This window comes from Thunnus albacares, chromosome 12, assembly GCF_914725855.1.
Source record: "Thunnus albacares chromosome 12, fThuAlb1.1, whole genome shotgun sequence".
In the NCBI taxonomy this organism is placed as follows: Eukaryota; Metazoa; Chordata; class Actinopteri; order Scombriformes; family Scombridae; genus Thunnus; species Thunnus albacares.
In genome coordinates, this window is record NC_058117.1 from 28,225,774 (window position 1) to 28,242,975 (window position 17,202).

The 17,202-nt window shown below is 39.0% G+C and overlaps 1 protein-coding gene and 1 long non-coding RNA gene across 8 annotated transcripts in view; both read right to left on the reverse strand.

The window, feature by feature from the left end:
* LOC122994153 (disco-interacting protein 2 homolog C) overlaps positions 1–5,021 on the reverse strand; it is a 242,333-nt gene extending 237,312 nt beyond the window's left edge. For 6 of the 7 annotated variants that reach the window (XM_044368700.1, XM_044368690.1, XM_044368693.1 and 3 more), the window contains exon 1: positions 4,779–5,021. In XM_044368700.1, coding sequence (XP_044224635.1) covers positions 4,779–4,857 — 79 coding nt within the window. In that variant the 5' untranslated portion in view covers positions 4,858–5,021. The remainder of the gene's footprint in view (positions 1–4,778) is intronic. The other variant, XM_044368699.1, reaches the window with a different exon arrangement.
* A 9,823-nt stretch (positions 5,022–14,844) lies between these two features.
* Positions 14,845–16,116, reverse strand: LOC122994360. Its single transcript, XR_006406579.1, has 2 exons — positions 15,695–16,116; positions 14,845–15,454 (listed from the first exon to the last, which is right to left on the reverse strand). It is a non-coding gene; the product is annotated as an uncharacterized LOC122994360 (long non-coding RNA).
* Between the last annotated feature and the right edge of the window lie 1,086 nt (positions 16,117–17,202).

The following is a 17,202-nucleotide window of genomic DNA, read 5'->3' on the forward strand; positions in this document are numbered from 1 at the left end:
GATAGAGAGACAGAAACAGAGAGTAGAGAGAGAGAGAGAGAGAGAGAGACAGACTGGGATAATGAGTATCAGCGTTCACTCTGCTAATGAACAAACAGGCTTCGTCCTCCAATTGAAGCAACTTAGCTGATTACAGTGATGAAAAAGATGCGTCTGGTGCACACAAGCTGCCAGGAAATGCTCCTTTAATATAAAAAGGAGCGCCTTTAAATTACAATCTGAATCCCTGCTGTTCTTCTTCCAAAAAAAAAAAAAAAAAAAAAAGGCTGTGAAGCAAAACGTTGAAACCAATCCTGACAGGCTCAGGTCCTTCCATTGATTAGACATCTGAGAGATAAATGAATGAATGATTCAGCAGTGATTTTTAGTGTAAAATGGATCAATCGTGATGCAGAAATAAACTCGTCTTGATTCATTGATCTCCTCTTTCTTAATCATTCATCACATGGAAAAAAAAACACTTTGTGGCTCAATTAAACTCATTAATTTATCTATAGTGTTAATTTGTTTATAAAGGTAATGATGTGTTTTATAGTTCTTATATTGTTTGGAAATAAAAACAAGCACAGAAACTTGTAACTACATCCGCTGAAAACCCAAAGAAGAGTCAACAAAAACTCACTTTCCAAAAATAGAAAAAAGGGGAAAATAATCTAGATTTTACCACAAAAATAAAGCAGATACAACAATGTGTGTGTGTGTGTGTGTGTGTGTGTGTGTGTGTGTGTGTGTGTAATCTGCAGTGTGTCGAGGTGGACAGCTTGTTATCTGGGCTGAACTGCAGAGCTTAATATTCAGCCAGCAGCCAGATTAGTTCAGGACAACCTGTCAGTCTGCAGCTGCACAGAAACACACACCGATGGAGAGAGACGGTGAAGAGGAGGAGGAGGAGGAGGAGGAGGAAGAGGAGGAGGAGGGAGAGCTGCTTCATACAGCAGTGAGAGAGTGTGTGTATTCTTTGGACGTCTATCTTTATGAGGACCGATTTTTTAGACGTCTCTTCTGTTTCTGACTGACTGTTTCTTTAATGGTGGGTCCGACTCAACATATTCAACATATTACAGGATCTTTATTGAGACATTTGTATTTTCCTGAATGACGAGACGTCCTTATTACTCAACAGTGACCCAGTGAGCTCTGATAAACCTCCACAGTCCTGTTGTCTGAACAGGTACTGGGACTGTAACTGCCAATCATATAAAATACAGTAATAATAATAAATATAAAAGTAGCTTTGATGTAGTGAACTACTTCTGTCATGTTGTTGCTACAAAAGCTTTAGCGTAGTAGAGCTTCATTTAATGTAATGTTTGATGTATGTACTGGTAGCTTAGCTCACTACATTTTCCCAGTAGCTTCCCAGTTACCGTTGACACACAGGACAACAAGCTCTGGCGAAACTCATGTAAACAGAACCGAATTCCCGCACATGCTCAGTAGCGTCCGCCGTACAAGGAACTGCTCTCCTGAGACTGAAACCATGATCGCTGTTATTATGAAGGAACATGTCACCCAGTAGAGCAGCAGCAGCAGCAGCAGCGTGACTCACTGATGTGTTTTTAATAGTTTCTGGACATCAACAGAGGTCAACGGCACAGAGGAATAAGATATACACACTCACACACACACACACACACACACACACACACACACACACACACACACACACACACACACACACTTTACTTGGAAGTAGATTAATTCATGTTTGTTTGGCTCCAAACATGAGATTTGGAATCTGTGACATTTTAAAGAATAACTGTTTACTCAGTGAATCAATAATAATCAATCGCTAAGTCCCTGATGTAAGTTACAGAAATAATAACTATTAATTTAGTTCTTGTGCAGCTGTTTGTTTTAAGACGACATTAATCACTGATGTGTTTAAGAAGTTTGGCTTATTTTGTTGAAATAGTCGAGTTGTGACCAGACTCACAAACTCAAAAATGAAGGTATAAAACAAATATTATCTCAGTATCAGTACTGACACTCATGTACAGTATTAAAACAAATCACATCACATTCATGGCAAAAAAAATGTTTCAGATATCGAAAACATCAACTAATGTTCAGCGAGAGCAACAAATTCCCCCAAAATGCATTGCAGCCACGACAGGTGAGTGCCACCGTGTTGCTCTTTTCTTCACCTACACATGTTCACCAACAGCTGGGCCGCTACGTTTATCACTCTCAGATTCACACCTGTGCTCTGAGGTTGATCAAAAGGCATTCTGGGAAATGTAGGAAGAGAGACCAAGTTGAAGGAAATCAAGCTCTCCTCTCCGATCTCGGTGATATCTATTAAAAACTGACACTTGTAACAGACTCACTGCCGATGCTGAGGTGCCCTTGAGCAAGCACGTGCACCAAAGGAGAGTTTACCCCGCCCCCCCTCCCTCCCTCCCCCAAAAACCCCGCCCCCTTGCAATTTCAAAAACCTCAAACAGAAGCCGACACGTGCGGCGCTGCGAGGATGTTTTCCACCTCCAGACGAGGATTCAGCATCTCATCATCCCACTGAGCCTCCAGGGAGATGACGGAGGAGGGGGGGGGGGGGGGGGGGGGGGGGGGGGGGGGGGGGTCTAATGCCTTGCTCAAGGGCTCCTGACACCTGACTGGTGATAATGGCATTTCCTGCCGCCGGTTTAACCCCCCCAGCCCCGGGCGGTAAAGGGGTTGAGGAAGCAGAGGAAGGGATGATGCGTGGAAATCGAAAAATTAGGTCAAAGTCTGCGGGATGCGGGAGAAGCTTTGCATTCAGCACCGCCGCCGCCGCCGCCGCCGCCGTGCATTTACAACGTCAGCTGAGCATGTAAATAATGCAACGGGGCATCTGACCCCATTTCCCTCAGACGCACTTGTTTACATTGGAGAACTCTGAGCTACAATAAAAAGAGAAGAAGAAAAAAAAAAAAAAGGGAACGTGTGTCATCTTTTTTTTCTCTTCCTCATCCCTCCCCTCCTTCATCACTGCTTTCTTCTCTCAGCTTTTGAAACCCGCATTTGCAGCAACAGCAGCAGCAGCAGCAGAAACATTAAAATGCGATGTGTGCGTTTGCAGTCAGCTGTTAAAGTCGCTTCCTCTCTCTCTCTCTCTCTCCCTCTCTGTATCTCTATCTCTATCTCTCTCTCTCTCTCCCTATCCTGCCTTTTTCCCCTTTCTTTCTCCATACATGGCTGAGCCCCGCGAAGCCTCCAGACTCAGATGAGAAACAGGGAAAACACTGCTCGCAGGCAGCTGAAATATGACACTATGATACTCTCCAGGCTGAGAGTGAGTCTGCAGCAATGTGACATATCAATCTGAAAAAGAAGAAGAAGAAGAAGAGGGAGGGAGGGAGAGAGGGAGAGAGGGAGAATAGAGCAGGGAGCTAATGAGAAAATCAATACCAAGGCTGCATTTCAGTGTCTTGCAAAAGAGACCAATATATGCTCTGGTGTTATGGAAAAAAAAAAAAAAAAAATCTGGAATATAATGGAAATCATTCATCCTCTCAAAACGCCGCCTGGCTGCAGTGTGTCATGTGAAAACTGTGTCTGGTAACAGCTGCACACTCTGTGCACATAATCTAAGCAGCATGCAGGACTCTGCTGAACGGGATTTTCCAATATGACAATGAAAAAAAAAAAAAACACCCTCTCTGACAACAACTTCTTATCGACAAACCCAAAGATAAATCGCTGTAGTATTCTTATGATATTCCCACTGGGAGGAGGGGGGGGGGGGGGGGGGGGGGGGGGGGGGGGGGGGGGCTTTAATGTGTCTCTGGTGCTCAATAGAGACTTTAAACTGTACTTTATGGCGTTGTTTATCTGCTATGATATCTAATGATGCAATGATTAGTCAACTCATCAATTAGGCAGCACAGAAAATTCAATAATAACTTTAAAAAAAAAACACACATAACTTTCTCTGGTTGATGTTTTTTAGAACGTCATCTTGGGCTCTTGGAACTAATGAAGAGAGCAAAAATTCAATAGATTGATCATGCAAAATGTCAAAACTCTGTTTCCAGCTTCTAAAATATGAGCCTTTATCTGCTTTATATCATTATAAACTGAATATTTTAGGGTTCTGGACATATTGTAGAGTAAGGATCAAATGATAAATCAGAGAAGAAATAGATTCATTCATAATAATATTCATCATTTGCTGCAGCCCTAATGATATCATTTTAATATTCCTGGAGAGTTTTGTAGTTTTGCTTGATGCATACTGATGATTTTTACTTTAAAATAATTGGTGCACAGTGATGACTTTTCTGTTATAATCCTACATATATTCATAGTATTATGTGGTGTTAAAATGTGAAGTTTAAGTGTAGTTTTATATATTTTAAAATGAGGGTTTGATGCTATTTCTGTGCAGTAATCCTCTCTGATGTATCATAAAGAATATCATAAGAATACTATGGTCCCTCCACAGCATGCCAGGTGTGTTTCCACTTCACTGCCACACCACCAAAACACACCACATCCCCTGCATCCAAATCACAGCCACACAAACCAGAGCAGTCATGATGGCAGCATGGAATAAATACGTGGACTTGAACTTGTGGCAGTCAGAGCTCAACACTTTTTTCTTTTTTTTTTTTAATATACCCCCCCACCCTGCAGCTCTTACTAACTAACTCCGGAGCCGGTTGGTCCCGTCAGCAGGGACCGACCGACCGACCAGCAGCGAGCCAAAACACCCCCGGTGCAGCAGCAGCAGCAGCAGCAGCAGCAGCAGAGCCGGGCAGAGCCGCCGAGCTCAGCGGTGAAATCCAAGTACTCACCCTCCGATAACTCCAGCTCCAGCTCGGCCAGTTTAGCCCGCACCTCCGCAGGAATCGGCGCCGGGTCCCGGTCCGCCATTCCGCCGTTAGCAGCCGACTTATATCTCTGTTTTCGGCTTCTTTCTCCCTCTTTTCTCTCTCCAAGCTTCTCCTCAAAACCCCCCAAAAAAATCCAAAGTCAGTCAGACTGTGTGTGCGGCAGCGGCGCTGTTCGTCCCCCGCAAAGCTGCGTCAAGACAACCGGAACATGGCGGCGTTTTTATTGTCAAAATAAGAGCCGACGCAGCAGTCTGTGGATCCCCACCTTCACTTAAAGATCCACCCCAGACATGTGCTAATAATTCTAATAATACTAGTACTGGAGGAAGTACTCAGATCCTTTACTTCAGTAAAAGTACCAATGTAAAAATACTCCATTACAGGTAAAAGTCCTGCATGAAAAATCCTACTATAGTAAAAGTACATAAGTATTATGAGCTTGATGTAGTTAAAGTATTGCAGTAAAAGTAGTGGTTTGGTCCCTCTGACTGATATATTATTATATATGACATCATTAGATTATTAATAGTGAAGCATCAGTGTTAGAGCAGCATGTTACTGTTGTAGCTGCTGGAGGTGGAGCTAGTTTACACTACTTTATATACAGTTAGCTAGTTTAGTCCAGTGGTTCCCAACCTAGGGGTCGGGCCCCTCTAAAAGGGTCAGCAGATAAATCTGAGGGGTCGTGAGATGATTAATGGGAGAGGAAAGAAGAAAAAACAAAGTTCTGATACACAAATCTGTTTTCAGTTTTCTGACTTTTTCTCTAATCTTTGATTTTTGCTGAAATATTGGATCATTTGAACATTTATTGAAATGAAAGCATGTGAGAAGTTTAGAGGGAAAAATCACTATTTGGTGGAGCTGTTAACAACTCATAGACATGTGAAATGTGACCCCGACTACACACTGCTTTTTGTAAGACGTCAAAAACCAAAAAGGTTGGAAACCACTGGTTTCATCTTTAACTATGTGTTGTATTTTAAAAGCTTGTTATGTAGTTACTTCTAATGGGGTATTTTTACATTGTTGTTTCGGTATTTTACCTTAAGTGTCTGAATACTTCCAGCACTGAGTATAGTTACCACATTAAAATCATTAAAATGACATCTTCTCCTTCTCACTAATTAAACATTCCAGAATCTAAAAATATGTAAATATTGCTAATTTCAGAAGTTTAACTGCTGGACACCAGATGTCTCCTACTTCACTGAACAGTCTGTTCTCAGTGTTTGTGCTCTGGAGGCTTCAAGTTTCCACATCACACTTGTTTAAGTTGAATACTGGACCACGATTGGCTCCAAACTAGTCGTGATGTCACAAATCATGCTCATAGGCCCGCCCATTAAAAATCAGATTTTCAATGAGCTCAGAGAAACTTTCCACTTTCAGCAGATTAATGTCAAAACAGCCTTCTTCAGATACATTAGATCAATCAATCGATCAATCAATCAATCAAAAGATTTAAATGTAGCAGGGGAAACATCCAGCAGGCTTGTTATCATTATCATTTTGATTTCTGTCTTGCAAAAAGAGTCAGACATCTCATCTGATGCCAACGCCGTAATCAGTGGAAACAACCATGACTTTTATTGTGAAAAGAGAAATCCTCCCTTTTCCTGTTTGTTCGCTGCTGACTGTTTCTGACTTTATGCGCCTCTCAGCTTGAAATTACTGAAGCACTGAAAACATCAACAAATTAACACAAAGGGTCAAATGTTTTCCTCTGATCGACTCCAGACGAAGTTGTTCCTCTGATCTGACGAGAAAATAAAAACTGCTGCTGATTTTTTTTTTTTTTTAATAAAACTGGTAAACAACTGTTAGAGGGCGCCAGAAAACATCTATCTATCTATCTATCTATCTATCTATCTATCTATCTATCTATCTATCTATCTATCTATTATCTTCCGTGGACAAACCTCATATTTAGGCAAAGTCTGCATGAATGTTTCGAGAAAAACTGAAAATAAACAGTGTAAGTTTACCTTTAATTGACATATTGAGGACAGTTTAAGGTGATCAGTCAGTTTTCATTTGATGAACTCTTTAATTTACACTTTTTTCCCAACTATGCACATTTTTTGAAGCTGCTTATTTAGTGCTTCAATGAATCAACTCATGAATAAAGTCCTTAAACTGGCACGACAGTAGAGATGCCAGTGTTGGTTAGTCAGCCTATCACATCGGTCCAGACTGATTGCCATTAAATTTTCAGACGTTCATGGTCCCCAGTGAATAAATCCTACTTAGGTGATCCTAGCGTCACTATGAAGTTGACTTTTATTGTTCAGTGTGAGATATCTTGACAATTATTTGATGGATTGGATTAAAATTTACAAGAGATATTCAAGATTATAGATTCTAACTGCTGCTGTTAGGTCAAAGTTTTCACTTATTCTGTGAAATATCTGTAACATGTGCTGGATGAATTGGATCAAAAGTTGTTTCAGAACATTCATGGTTCTACTGACTTTGATGATCCTCTGACTTTTCCTCTAGCGCCACCATGATGTTGACTTTTTAGCTCTTTATTGAAATATCTCAACAACTGTCGGATGGATTACCGTGAAGTTTGGTTCACACATTCATGTTCCCCAGAAGATGAGTCGTAATAACTTTGATCTCCTGACTTTTTCCATCTAGCGCCACCCTCTGGTCAAAATTTAATTTCTGACCAAATACCTGCAAAACTAATGACATTCCCATCAGTCTCAGCTGCACTATGTGTTTAATGCTAATTAGAAAATGTTAGCATGCTAATATACTAAACCAGCACAGTGAACACATGGATGTATAAGAGCTGGATAGGGCGCCGCTGCTCAGCCTTGCAGCCAATATTTCCCAGTGGCCACTCGCGGTATTGCAGCAAAAAATCCCCCTGCGGCCCAAAAGGGATTTTCCCCATAGACCACCACTGTAAAAGAGACGCCTGTAAAACTGTTGACAGGACACCTCGAACTGCAAACAACATCAATTATGACTCTTTCTATTATGAACTTTTGATCCATGGGGGTTTTATGTTTGTAAAACTTTCCTCGAGCCGAGAAAAGCGATTTTAAAATCTGTGACGTCATCACAATGTAACGTCTATAGGCCGAGCAGGAGTTCGCGGGCGGGGCCAGCATGGGAAACACTACTGCGCATATTCAGTGGGCCGCACAACGTGGAAGCAAACCCAGAAGCTAGAACCTTTTTTTGCCTTATGCGCCAGGCGAGCAATTCCTACAGGATTGAATGGGCGCCATTTTTAGTCCGGTATCCAGCTCATAAACTTCTAAACAGCCAGCCCCCCCCTTTTTTTAAAATTTTCACCTATTTGGCAGACCAAAATGGAAAAGCTTATAACAGAAGAACTGTGAGATGCAGGTATTAGGCTTCATTTGAAAGGTAACATCTTCCAGTTTCTGGAAATGTGTTTGTTTAGGAAGTGGCTAAAACACAACGAAAACTACATCAGTTCAAATAAGGCTCAAAAAAGTGTTTTTGGTCCTCGTCTATGATGAGTCATATTTGAATAACAACAACTAGGACGAGCTTTACATCAGCACTATGCAAATCACCACATACCTTCTACATCTTGTCAACCCCACCTGTATAAAATTCCAGACCTCTAGATCTTATCTTATTGGATCTAAGGAGTTTTTAGTTTGTGGTGTCACTGGTGTCCACAAACATCTCCAAAATGTCTCCAAGTGGTCAAATTGTGTCAGTTGCTTTTACTCATTTTTGTGTGATGTGAAGCTGCTTACAACTAGCTTCAGTGGGTCACCGGCGTTCCAGTGGATGTTAAGAGGTTAACATGCTAACCTGCTAAAAATCAACATGCAGTATTACCATTGTGAGCATGTTAGCATGCAGATGTTAGCATTTAGACCATGAGCAGTCTCACAGAGCTGCTAATAGACTGTTGGTCATGATTTAATTTCTGATTATTTTTTCTGGATGAATGATAATCAACTACGGTGGCTCTGAGGTGCAAAACACAACAAGATTTCAGAAACACAACAACAATTTCATTGTGTTTTCTGAAATGTTGTGTTCTGCACCTCAGGGCCACCACAGGATCTTCTGTGTGGTTGATTTTATTTGTAGAGCAGGTACAGACGACAAAGTGCTTTGTTTGCAATGTAATGTAAGTTGTCTTCTTGTCTATATTTGACAAATGATTCACCACTGCAGCTGTATTTTGGTGTCTTGTAAGTCCATGTGGGCTTAATAATTTACTATTTAACTATAGGAGCACTTTTAATGATCATTCAATGTTGATTTACTAGAGAAATTAAGGAAACTAATTAAAGGTGTCATGTGACACTATTTCAAAATAAAAGAAGAGTGAAAGAACCCAATTACAGGGATCATAATAGATTAATCTTATCATAAAGCAGCTATAATCAATATGTTTGTATTAGTAATGTATCACATGACTACATGTATGTGAAACGGTTCACTCACAGTTACAAACTTTACTTTACTTTAACTTACAAGTTTCTTAACTTTAATTAAGAGAATTATCACCAAACTCTGCCGGTCCCCTCAGTTCTATGGAGGTTTTTTAGTGTCTTTCAATTAATTGTTTTAGGTTTAATGGACCACAACTTAATTGTTTGGACGCTGTGATGAACTTGCCACACTACCTGCAAACAGACACAGTTAACTGTAGACTAGCTAGTGAACATAATGTAGCATTTAGCAGCTAAAGAGCCAGAAACACTCTTCTTAAATAAACAACTGCTAACAAATTCACCGTATTAACTTTATAGGCAGTAATACATCTGTCAGTGTTTGTATCTCGTTACGGCTGACCCCGAGTGGCCAAAAAAGTCACATTGCAAAGTTTGCAGGTTTAAAGAAAAACTGTATTTGATAAAGGAGTAAGATAATCAGTGTTTTTTAATGCGCCGACACCTAAAATATAAGATTCTATCAAAGCAGAAAGAATATAATTATAGGTACTATTGAGCATTTTAAGTTTAAGATCCCCTCCAGACATGCACATGCAAAATGTGAAAACAAACTCTGCAGGTACATCATTCTACACAGAGAAGAGAACAAGAAGAAAAACACAAAACGGCTTTAGCTTTAGGTTTGATCTGAGGAACAGTGACATAAACTCGGCGTGGTAACAATATCCCACATAACACCTATAACTCTGTTCTCCCACTTTTCACAGTCGAGCTGTTTTCTAGCCTCGAACATAAGGTGGAGCTTCATAATAAAAATGCATTTCAGGGTCTGTGTTTTCATCTCTGCAGGGCATTTCATTAAAATCATCATCATCATCATCATCATCATCTGTGTCTCAGCCCCTGGCAGCAGCAGAAGTCCCATCATCATCATTACTTTTCCATTACTGACCCAGACAGCTTGTTTCTCTGCTCGGACAACCTGCTGCAGGTCTGACACTGAAGCGACACTCAGATTCATCACAGAGTTGAGAGAAAGCAGCAGCAGCAACATCAAAGATCCGCAAATTCAATTTTAGATCTCTAAACTGTTTCGAGAGCTTTTTTATTATCCCTGTCCCCTAAATGAACTACGATGTATGAACGTACAGTTGTTACACACATAAGAAAACAAAAGAAAAATTCACATGAACTAAGTGAGTAGCTGCTTGTTGCCTTGACGACACTCTGCCAAAGTTGTATATGTTCAAATTCCACACATGGAGGCTTTAAGCTGCTAACAGGTGACAGATGACGCCAGCATAAAAAAATGTAAATATTTCAACAGATATATATATTTGATATATATATTTTCCTTCATTAAGTCAGGTGGGAGCAGAAGAAAAAAACTTTATTCTCAACCTCGGAAACAAACATAACAAAATCCACCTACCGGCATCTCTAAAGCTAAATAACATGTTATATCTCATCTCTTTAATCTGTACAAAAGTGACATGTTGTGGTTTTTCCAGCCCAATCACCTCCTGGAGAAGATGAACCCAAGTAGGAGGTCTATCTGCAGACACGCAGTATCTACACAAAACACCCACTTTACTACCTGACACACCCACTTGGTTCTTGGTTAGGTTTTAGGCGTGAGCAGTGAGATGGTCAGGGGTTGGGGGGGTGATGGTAGGGTCGTAGGTCTGTAAGACTGCAGATAGACTAGGGATGTGCAGAGATACCAGTATTTGTATTTGTATCTGTATTTGTTGAGGCAGCAAAATTATTCGTATTTGTATTTGAATAAAAGTGGAAAGTGGCTTAAAAATCTTGTTTTTGTTTTTATGACACTTTTAATTTTAGAAAATTAGAGTGTTACAATAAGTGTTCATGAATAACCTACCTTACGAAGGAGGTTCCCACACCGGGTCTTGAACTGGAGTCTCCCAGATCATAGATGACTACGCTGACTACTGAGCTAAAACTTTACTCATCGCCTCATTGCAGGCAGACCTCTACCTATTTATACACCCATAACACAGAGACACGATGTAATATGTAGGGAGGAACTTCAAAGGCAATTATTGCTTTGCACTTTTCATTTATCGCCTATTTTTTACAACCTAACTTTGTGTAAAGGAGAAACAGGTTATTGAGAGTCCCTTGGGAACACTTTGTGTGTCAGTAGCTCAGCTTTATCTCTGGGGAACACCCCCAACAAATAATTTTTTAAATATTTGTTCGTATAAAACCCACTATTTGTGCAAAATAATGTATTTGTATTCAGGCACACCCCTAAGATAGACCTTTCCTCCATGAACCTGTCAGGGTCCTTAGTTAAAAAAAACTGTAGTTGAGCCCCTCTCCACGCTCTCACCAGCTCCACTGTACGCCCAAGAACCAGGAACTAAAACTAGACTTTGGCACCTGCTCTCCATACAAGGCAGACCGAAAGACTGAATAAAAATGTGGGTCCTGTGGTGAAAATTCCTAAACAAATATCCAATCAACCAAATTATGAATGTCTCCAGCAAAACGTCTGATCATGTGACTCCAGAACGACACATAGGAGCGTTTTCTAATCTGGCAGTAATCAGCAGGACAACATGATCCATCTGTGCTTTCCAAAACTGTTAGACATCACTGTTAAAAAAAAAAAGAAAAGATGTTTTATGATGTGACAACGCTGTGGTTGAGGTCTGGTTGGGTTTAGAGAAAGATCATGGTTTGGTTTAAATTGATCACTTTGTTAAGGTCAGAGAAACATGTGTTGTGGGTTTTCTTTCTTAAAGTTAGACCAACTTCCATAATAACCAGGTTAGAGAACGGTTGTAGTTTCGTTTACTGTCTCGACTCGCGGTTGGAAACAGGAAATGAACAACAGTCTCTTGCGGCCTCCGTCCACCCTCCTCCTCTGAATGAGGAAAAATGTCACCTTGTATAGACGTCATATAAACTGCATCACCGCTGCAGGTCATAATTATTACAGCCACTAGATGGCATCTGTCACTCAAACGTCACTATAAGTTGTTTTTGGTTGATTGACGTTACGACTTGTTGTGTTGTTGTTCTCGGGAGGACAGTCTTGGTTTCTGTCTGTTTGGTTAATCCAGGCGTTAAAGCCAGACAAGCTGTTTCCTCCTGCGTCAAGCATATTTCCCAAAACGTTGAACTAATCTTTTAATTCAAGGTCCCCTCCTCACTAGCTTTATCTGGGACTTTGAGTCAAGATTTTTGGTCAAACACTGTAAATGTTGCAGTAGTTTAATGGGGTCACAGTCGGATGTAGAAACAACCACAACCAAAAGAAAGAGAGAAAACTTTTCTGCCTGCAGACTCGACAGGAGCCGGATAACAAAATTCAGGAACCTCTTTTTATAGAAGAGATGACCTCGCTAATTATCTGTGTTTTATAGAGAAGAAAACCTTTCCAACATCTGTTGTGTTTGTGTTTCCATCCTGTTCAGGTTGTCTTCAGACTGTGTTGAGAATCACAATGCAATACAGTTTGACTGATATTGAGCCTGAGGGGTAAAACCCCTGAAAAAAACAAGCAGACTGAGAAAATGTGAGAGGAAAGTAAAACACAACACATCCATCTGTCTGATTCTCCTCACGGTCACTGATCAACATTTAAAAGCAACTGATTCTGTCCTCTGATGACCTTTGTGACTGAATTTATTTAAATAAATGTTTGGTTTGTGTGTGAAACTGCAACTCTACTTCATTTTTTTTATATCATACACGCTAAATAAACATTTTTAAAAAAATCATTTTTCAATTGTTCGAGTTGTTCTACATAATAGGAATCAGACCTAAAGCATGTTGGTATTTGAAGAATTTGGAAATCGACAAGTAGGCAGCTCTGATTTTCACCTGAATTGTTAAATTTATCTAACAAACCACACTGAATGGTCACAGCCGCCCAAAAGTCCACAATAACCTGAATTCTCCTCATTACAACAACACAACCTGCACTAAACAGTTCAGACCTTTAACGTAAAGTAACGTATTACTTTGCCTCCAGTGGGAAGGTTTATATGCTGAAATGTCCTCATGGTTTGATGAATGTGGAGAAAGACAAAACAACTATCTAAATTCAGATTTCAGAACATATAAAGCACTATTAGGAGAAAGGATCTGACTTCTCCTGTAGCAAAACACTGTAGCAAACGTGAAGCATTCTGGATGCATAAATTTAACACACTATCACCACATGGACTGAATGAAGAGCTGGATTTGAGGTGTTTCCTTGCAAGCTCAGTTAACTGTTATTACTGTTATAGCTGTTCTGGAAATTATATTGGAATTTGATTTTTGGTTTGTTCTTTTGGCTGGATTATGCGTAAAACCCACACAGGTGAAAATGCAGGTGATACAGATGACGGCTTGATTACCAAATGATGTGATTATCCTGCAGGATGCTGTTTAAACTTGTGATTTACCTGCCTGCTCCGTCTCAACAGGTGCTTGTTAGGGCGACTGGCGACACCTGATGGGTTATTAAAGTCCAGGCTGCAGCAGCGGCAGTCATCTCTCCCTTCATGCACCTGTTCTGGTTTGGTTCAGTTATTTACTTTGCTCTCATGACACCTTCCAAAACTCACACACACACACACGCACACACACACATTCTCCATTCATGCATCACATAAACTACACTGTAAAAAAAAAAAAAATGTAAAAAAATGGTAAAAAGTCTGGCAAAAGTTGCCAAATATTAGAAATAAATGAAATAATCACATACAATTCAAGCCTAAAGCTCTCAAGATACCTTTAATGGGTGTTAAAGGAGGGTAATTTGAATATACTTTAACATATTTTTTTTATGTTTTACATCCAGAAATTCAAGCTTTGATGGGGAAGTCTTATGGATAAATTGGATAATTCTATGACTTTACAAAAGAATACTATATAAAATAAGCCATTATTTAAATTTGGTCATTTTAAGGTATTTCTGCAATGTTTTTCATTTTTTTGTGCACATTTATACATTTATTTAACATTCTAGCAGTATTTTATAATTTTTTTTGTTTTTATTTTACAACAGTTGGACTGTAAAAATGCAGATAATTTCTACAGTAAATATCTGTAATTTAAAAAAAATCTTTGTAGAATAGCTAAAGGTTTTATTAACGTTATTTGATGGTAAGTGTTTGGCAACTTTTGCTGCTAGACTTTTTACCATTTTTTAACTTTTTTTTACATTTACATTTTTACAAAAAAACCAGAAAGTTGGCTTAATTCTACATTCAGTAATAGAATGTGTATTATTTGTATTTTTCTTTTTTTTTTTTTTTTACATAGAATTAAATGTAATTTAACATTCAAGACCATTAAGTAATTGAATAATCATGTTAAAAAAAACTATAATATTCCATTATATTAATTTACAGATTACAGCCGTTATTTTATGGTGAATATTTTCAATAAAAATAATTTACTGTGTTTTTATGGCATTTACACTTAATGTAGAAAAAACAAACAAAAAAAGACTGTAAAGCAATACAGTAAATTTTGGTGAAATATCTTTTTTTTTTTTTTTTTTTTTTTACAGTGTACTGATGCCACTGATTTCTACACTCCATACTGTAAATATTTAGTTCAGTATTAAATTTGGCTCACTTATCTGTTGTTATCTCTTTATTATCAGGTCATGACCTTGTGATGTTTGGAAATGTACAAAAAGTGCTTTTCAACCCAGTGTTCCTGTTTTTGGCCCCTGATGAGCACAGTGCTGTTTAAATAATGAAGACGTTAATAAATAAATTTCTGTGCAGCTTGTTAATAGTTCTGAGGCCACCAACATAAAGTTGATGGGGTGAAGCTGCTTTTTTATTTGACACATAAGAAATCTGCACATCGTTAGGATTATGCATGATAGAATGGGAATATTGTAATAATAATAATAATAATAGAAAGAATGGTTTTATTGTTTTACTGAAAATATTTCTTGAAACATAAAGAAAAGAGAAAAAAGTGACACATGAATTCATATCAGTTTCTTTTCGCAGATATTTTTATTGTGATAATGTTTTTTTTTTCTCATGTATGTTAACTGGAAACACATCAAGAATGTAACATGAAGAGAGAAACATGTTTGTGAATGTTACTAGACATAAAATCATCATCATCATCATCATCATCAGACGGTGAGATGAGAGGAGCTCCTGCAGCGTCTGCTGTGAACATGCTGCCATCTTGTGGTTCTTCACTCTCATCAGGACCTGCTCACACCTGAGGCTGAAGCTGGTGAGATTTACAAAATTAAATGTCACTTTCTAAATCTTTTTTAATTGATGCAGTTAAAAAAAAATGAAGCAGTTCAATTGAAGCTGATTCCTGCAGAGTTCATTGTGGACTGTTTACTACTATACTGCACCTGTCATCTAAGTTTCATTTTAAAGCAGAAGTAGAGAAATTTATCACTTCCTTATAAAAACATTCATGTCTATATAAAATGGGTATTATGTAATACAACACACTCACCTCACAATCAACAAGCAGAGTGCTGAATCCTTAAAATATTGAAATTGAATAAAGGGCATTAGGAATACCTTCACTCTCAATGGACTTTTATGAACTCAAGATATTTTCTTCGTATGATCTGTATATAATTCTCTATGATGTGCCACATGAATGAGATTTGGCTTTTGTCTTCTTATGAACTGGGCATAAGCTTTTTTTTGTTGATTTTGTTTATTATGTTATGACTCATATGTGTAGCTCCCCCCCCGCTGGGATGAACCTGTTGCGTCAGTTGTGGATGTCTATAATTAAGCCCACCTGTTGTGGATTGTGTTGATTGTCAGCATACACGCTGAGGAAGGGCGCCTGGCCCGAAACATCCGTGTGGCAGTTCAAAATTAAAATCAGTTGACTAGGTGCGCTGTCCTAATCCCCTTCTTTATATAAAGTGGGTACATTGGAGAATAAATGTTGCTACGGTTCCCTTCAACTTTGCTTCTATCTAATTTACATTTAATTGTCATTTTTTCTTCATATCTGTTAAGTGTATAAAAATACACATGACCATGAACTTAAAGGTCAGGTTCACAATTTTTCAAGTCTGTCTTAAAACAACAGTCAGGAGCCCAAATGAACAGTGAAACATGTTTTTCTTGCTGTAATCATTCCTCCTGTTCATACTGACCATTAGAAGATCCCTTCATAATGCACTTACAATGTAAATGATGGGGGACAAAATCCACAGTCCTCCTTCTGTGCAAAAATGTATTTAAAAGTTTATCTGAAGCTAATATGAAGCTTCAGCGTCCAAATGAGTCAAATACATGAGTCAAATCAAGTAGATATCTTTCAACGTTAGTCTTTTTAGTGCCAAAGTTCCTCTTTTTGTTACTATACTTCCACCTGCAGCTCAACAGGGAAACACTGTCTGAGGAAACACAAAGAGGGAATTTGATGCTGTAAAGACTGTAAATGTGTCAGATATCTACTTGATATGACTAACTCAGACTGCTGAAGCCTCATATAAGCTTCACATCAACTTTTAAATGACTGTGTGGACACACTGTGGATTTTAGCCTCCATCATTTACACTGAAAACACATTTGAAGGATCTTTTAATATCCAGTATGAACAGGAGGAATGATTACAGCGAGGAAAACCTCTTTGAGACATTTACATTGAGAAATGTGACAGGAAGATTGGGGGAAGGGACATGAAGTTTGAGGAATGTAATTATTTTCCTGTTGTGATTGTAGTTTCTAAATGTAATCATGTAATATACAGAACGTCTGATTCATTCTGCAGCAGGACAACGAGCCCAAACATCCAGCCAGAGTCATAACGAACTATCTTCATCAACAAGAAGAACAAGGAGTCCTGCAACAGATGGTCTCTGATCTCAACATCGTGGAGTCAGTCTGGGATTAACATGAGATGCTGAGACACCGAAATCCACAGAACAACTGCGGCAACTTCTCCAAGACGCAGGAACCAACCGACTTGCCGAGTACCTGAAACACTGAGGAGAA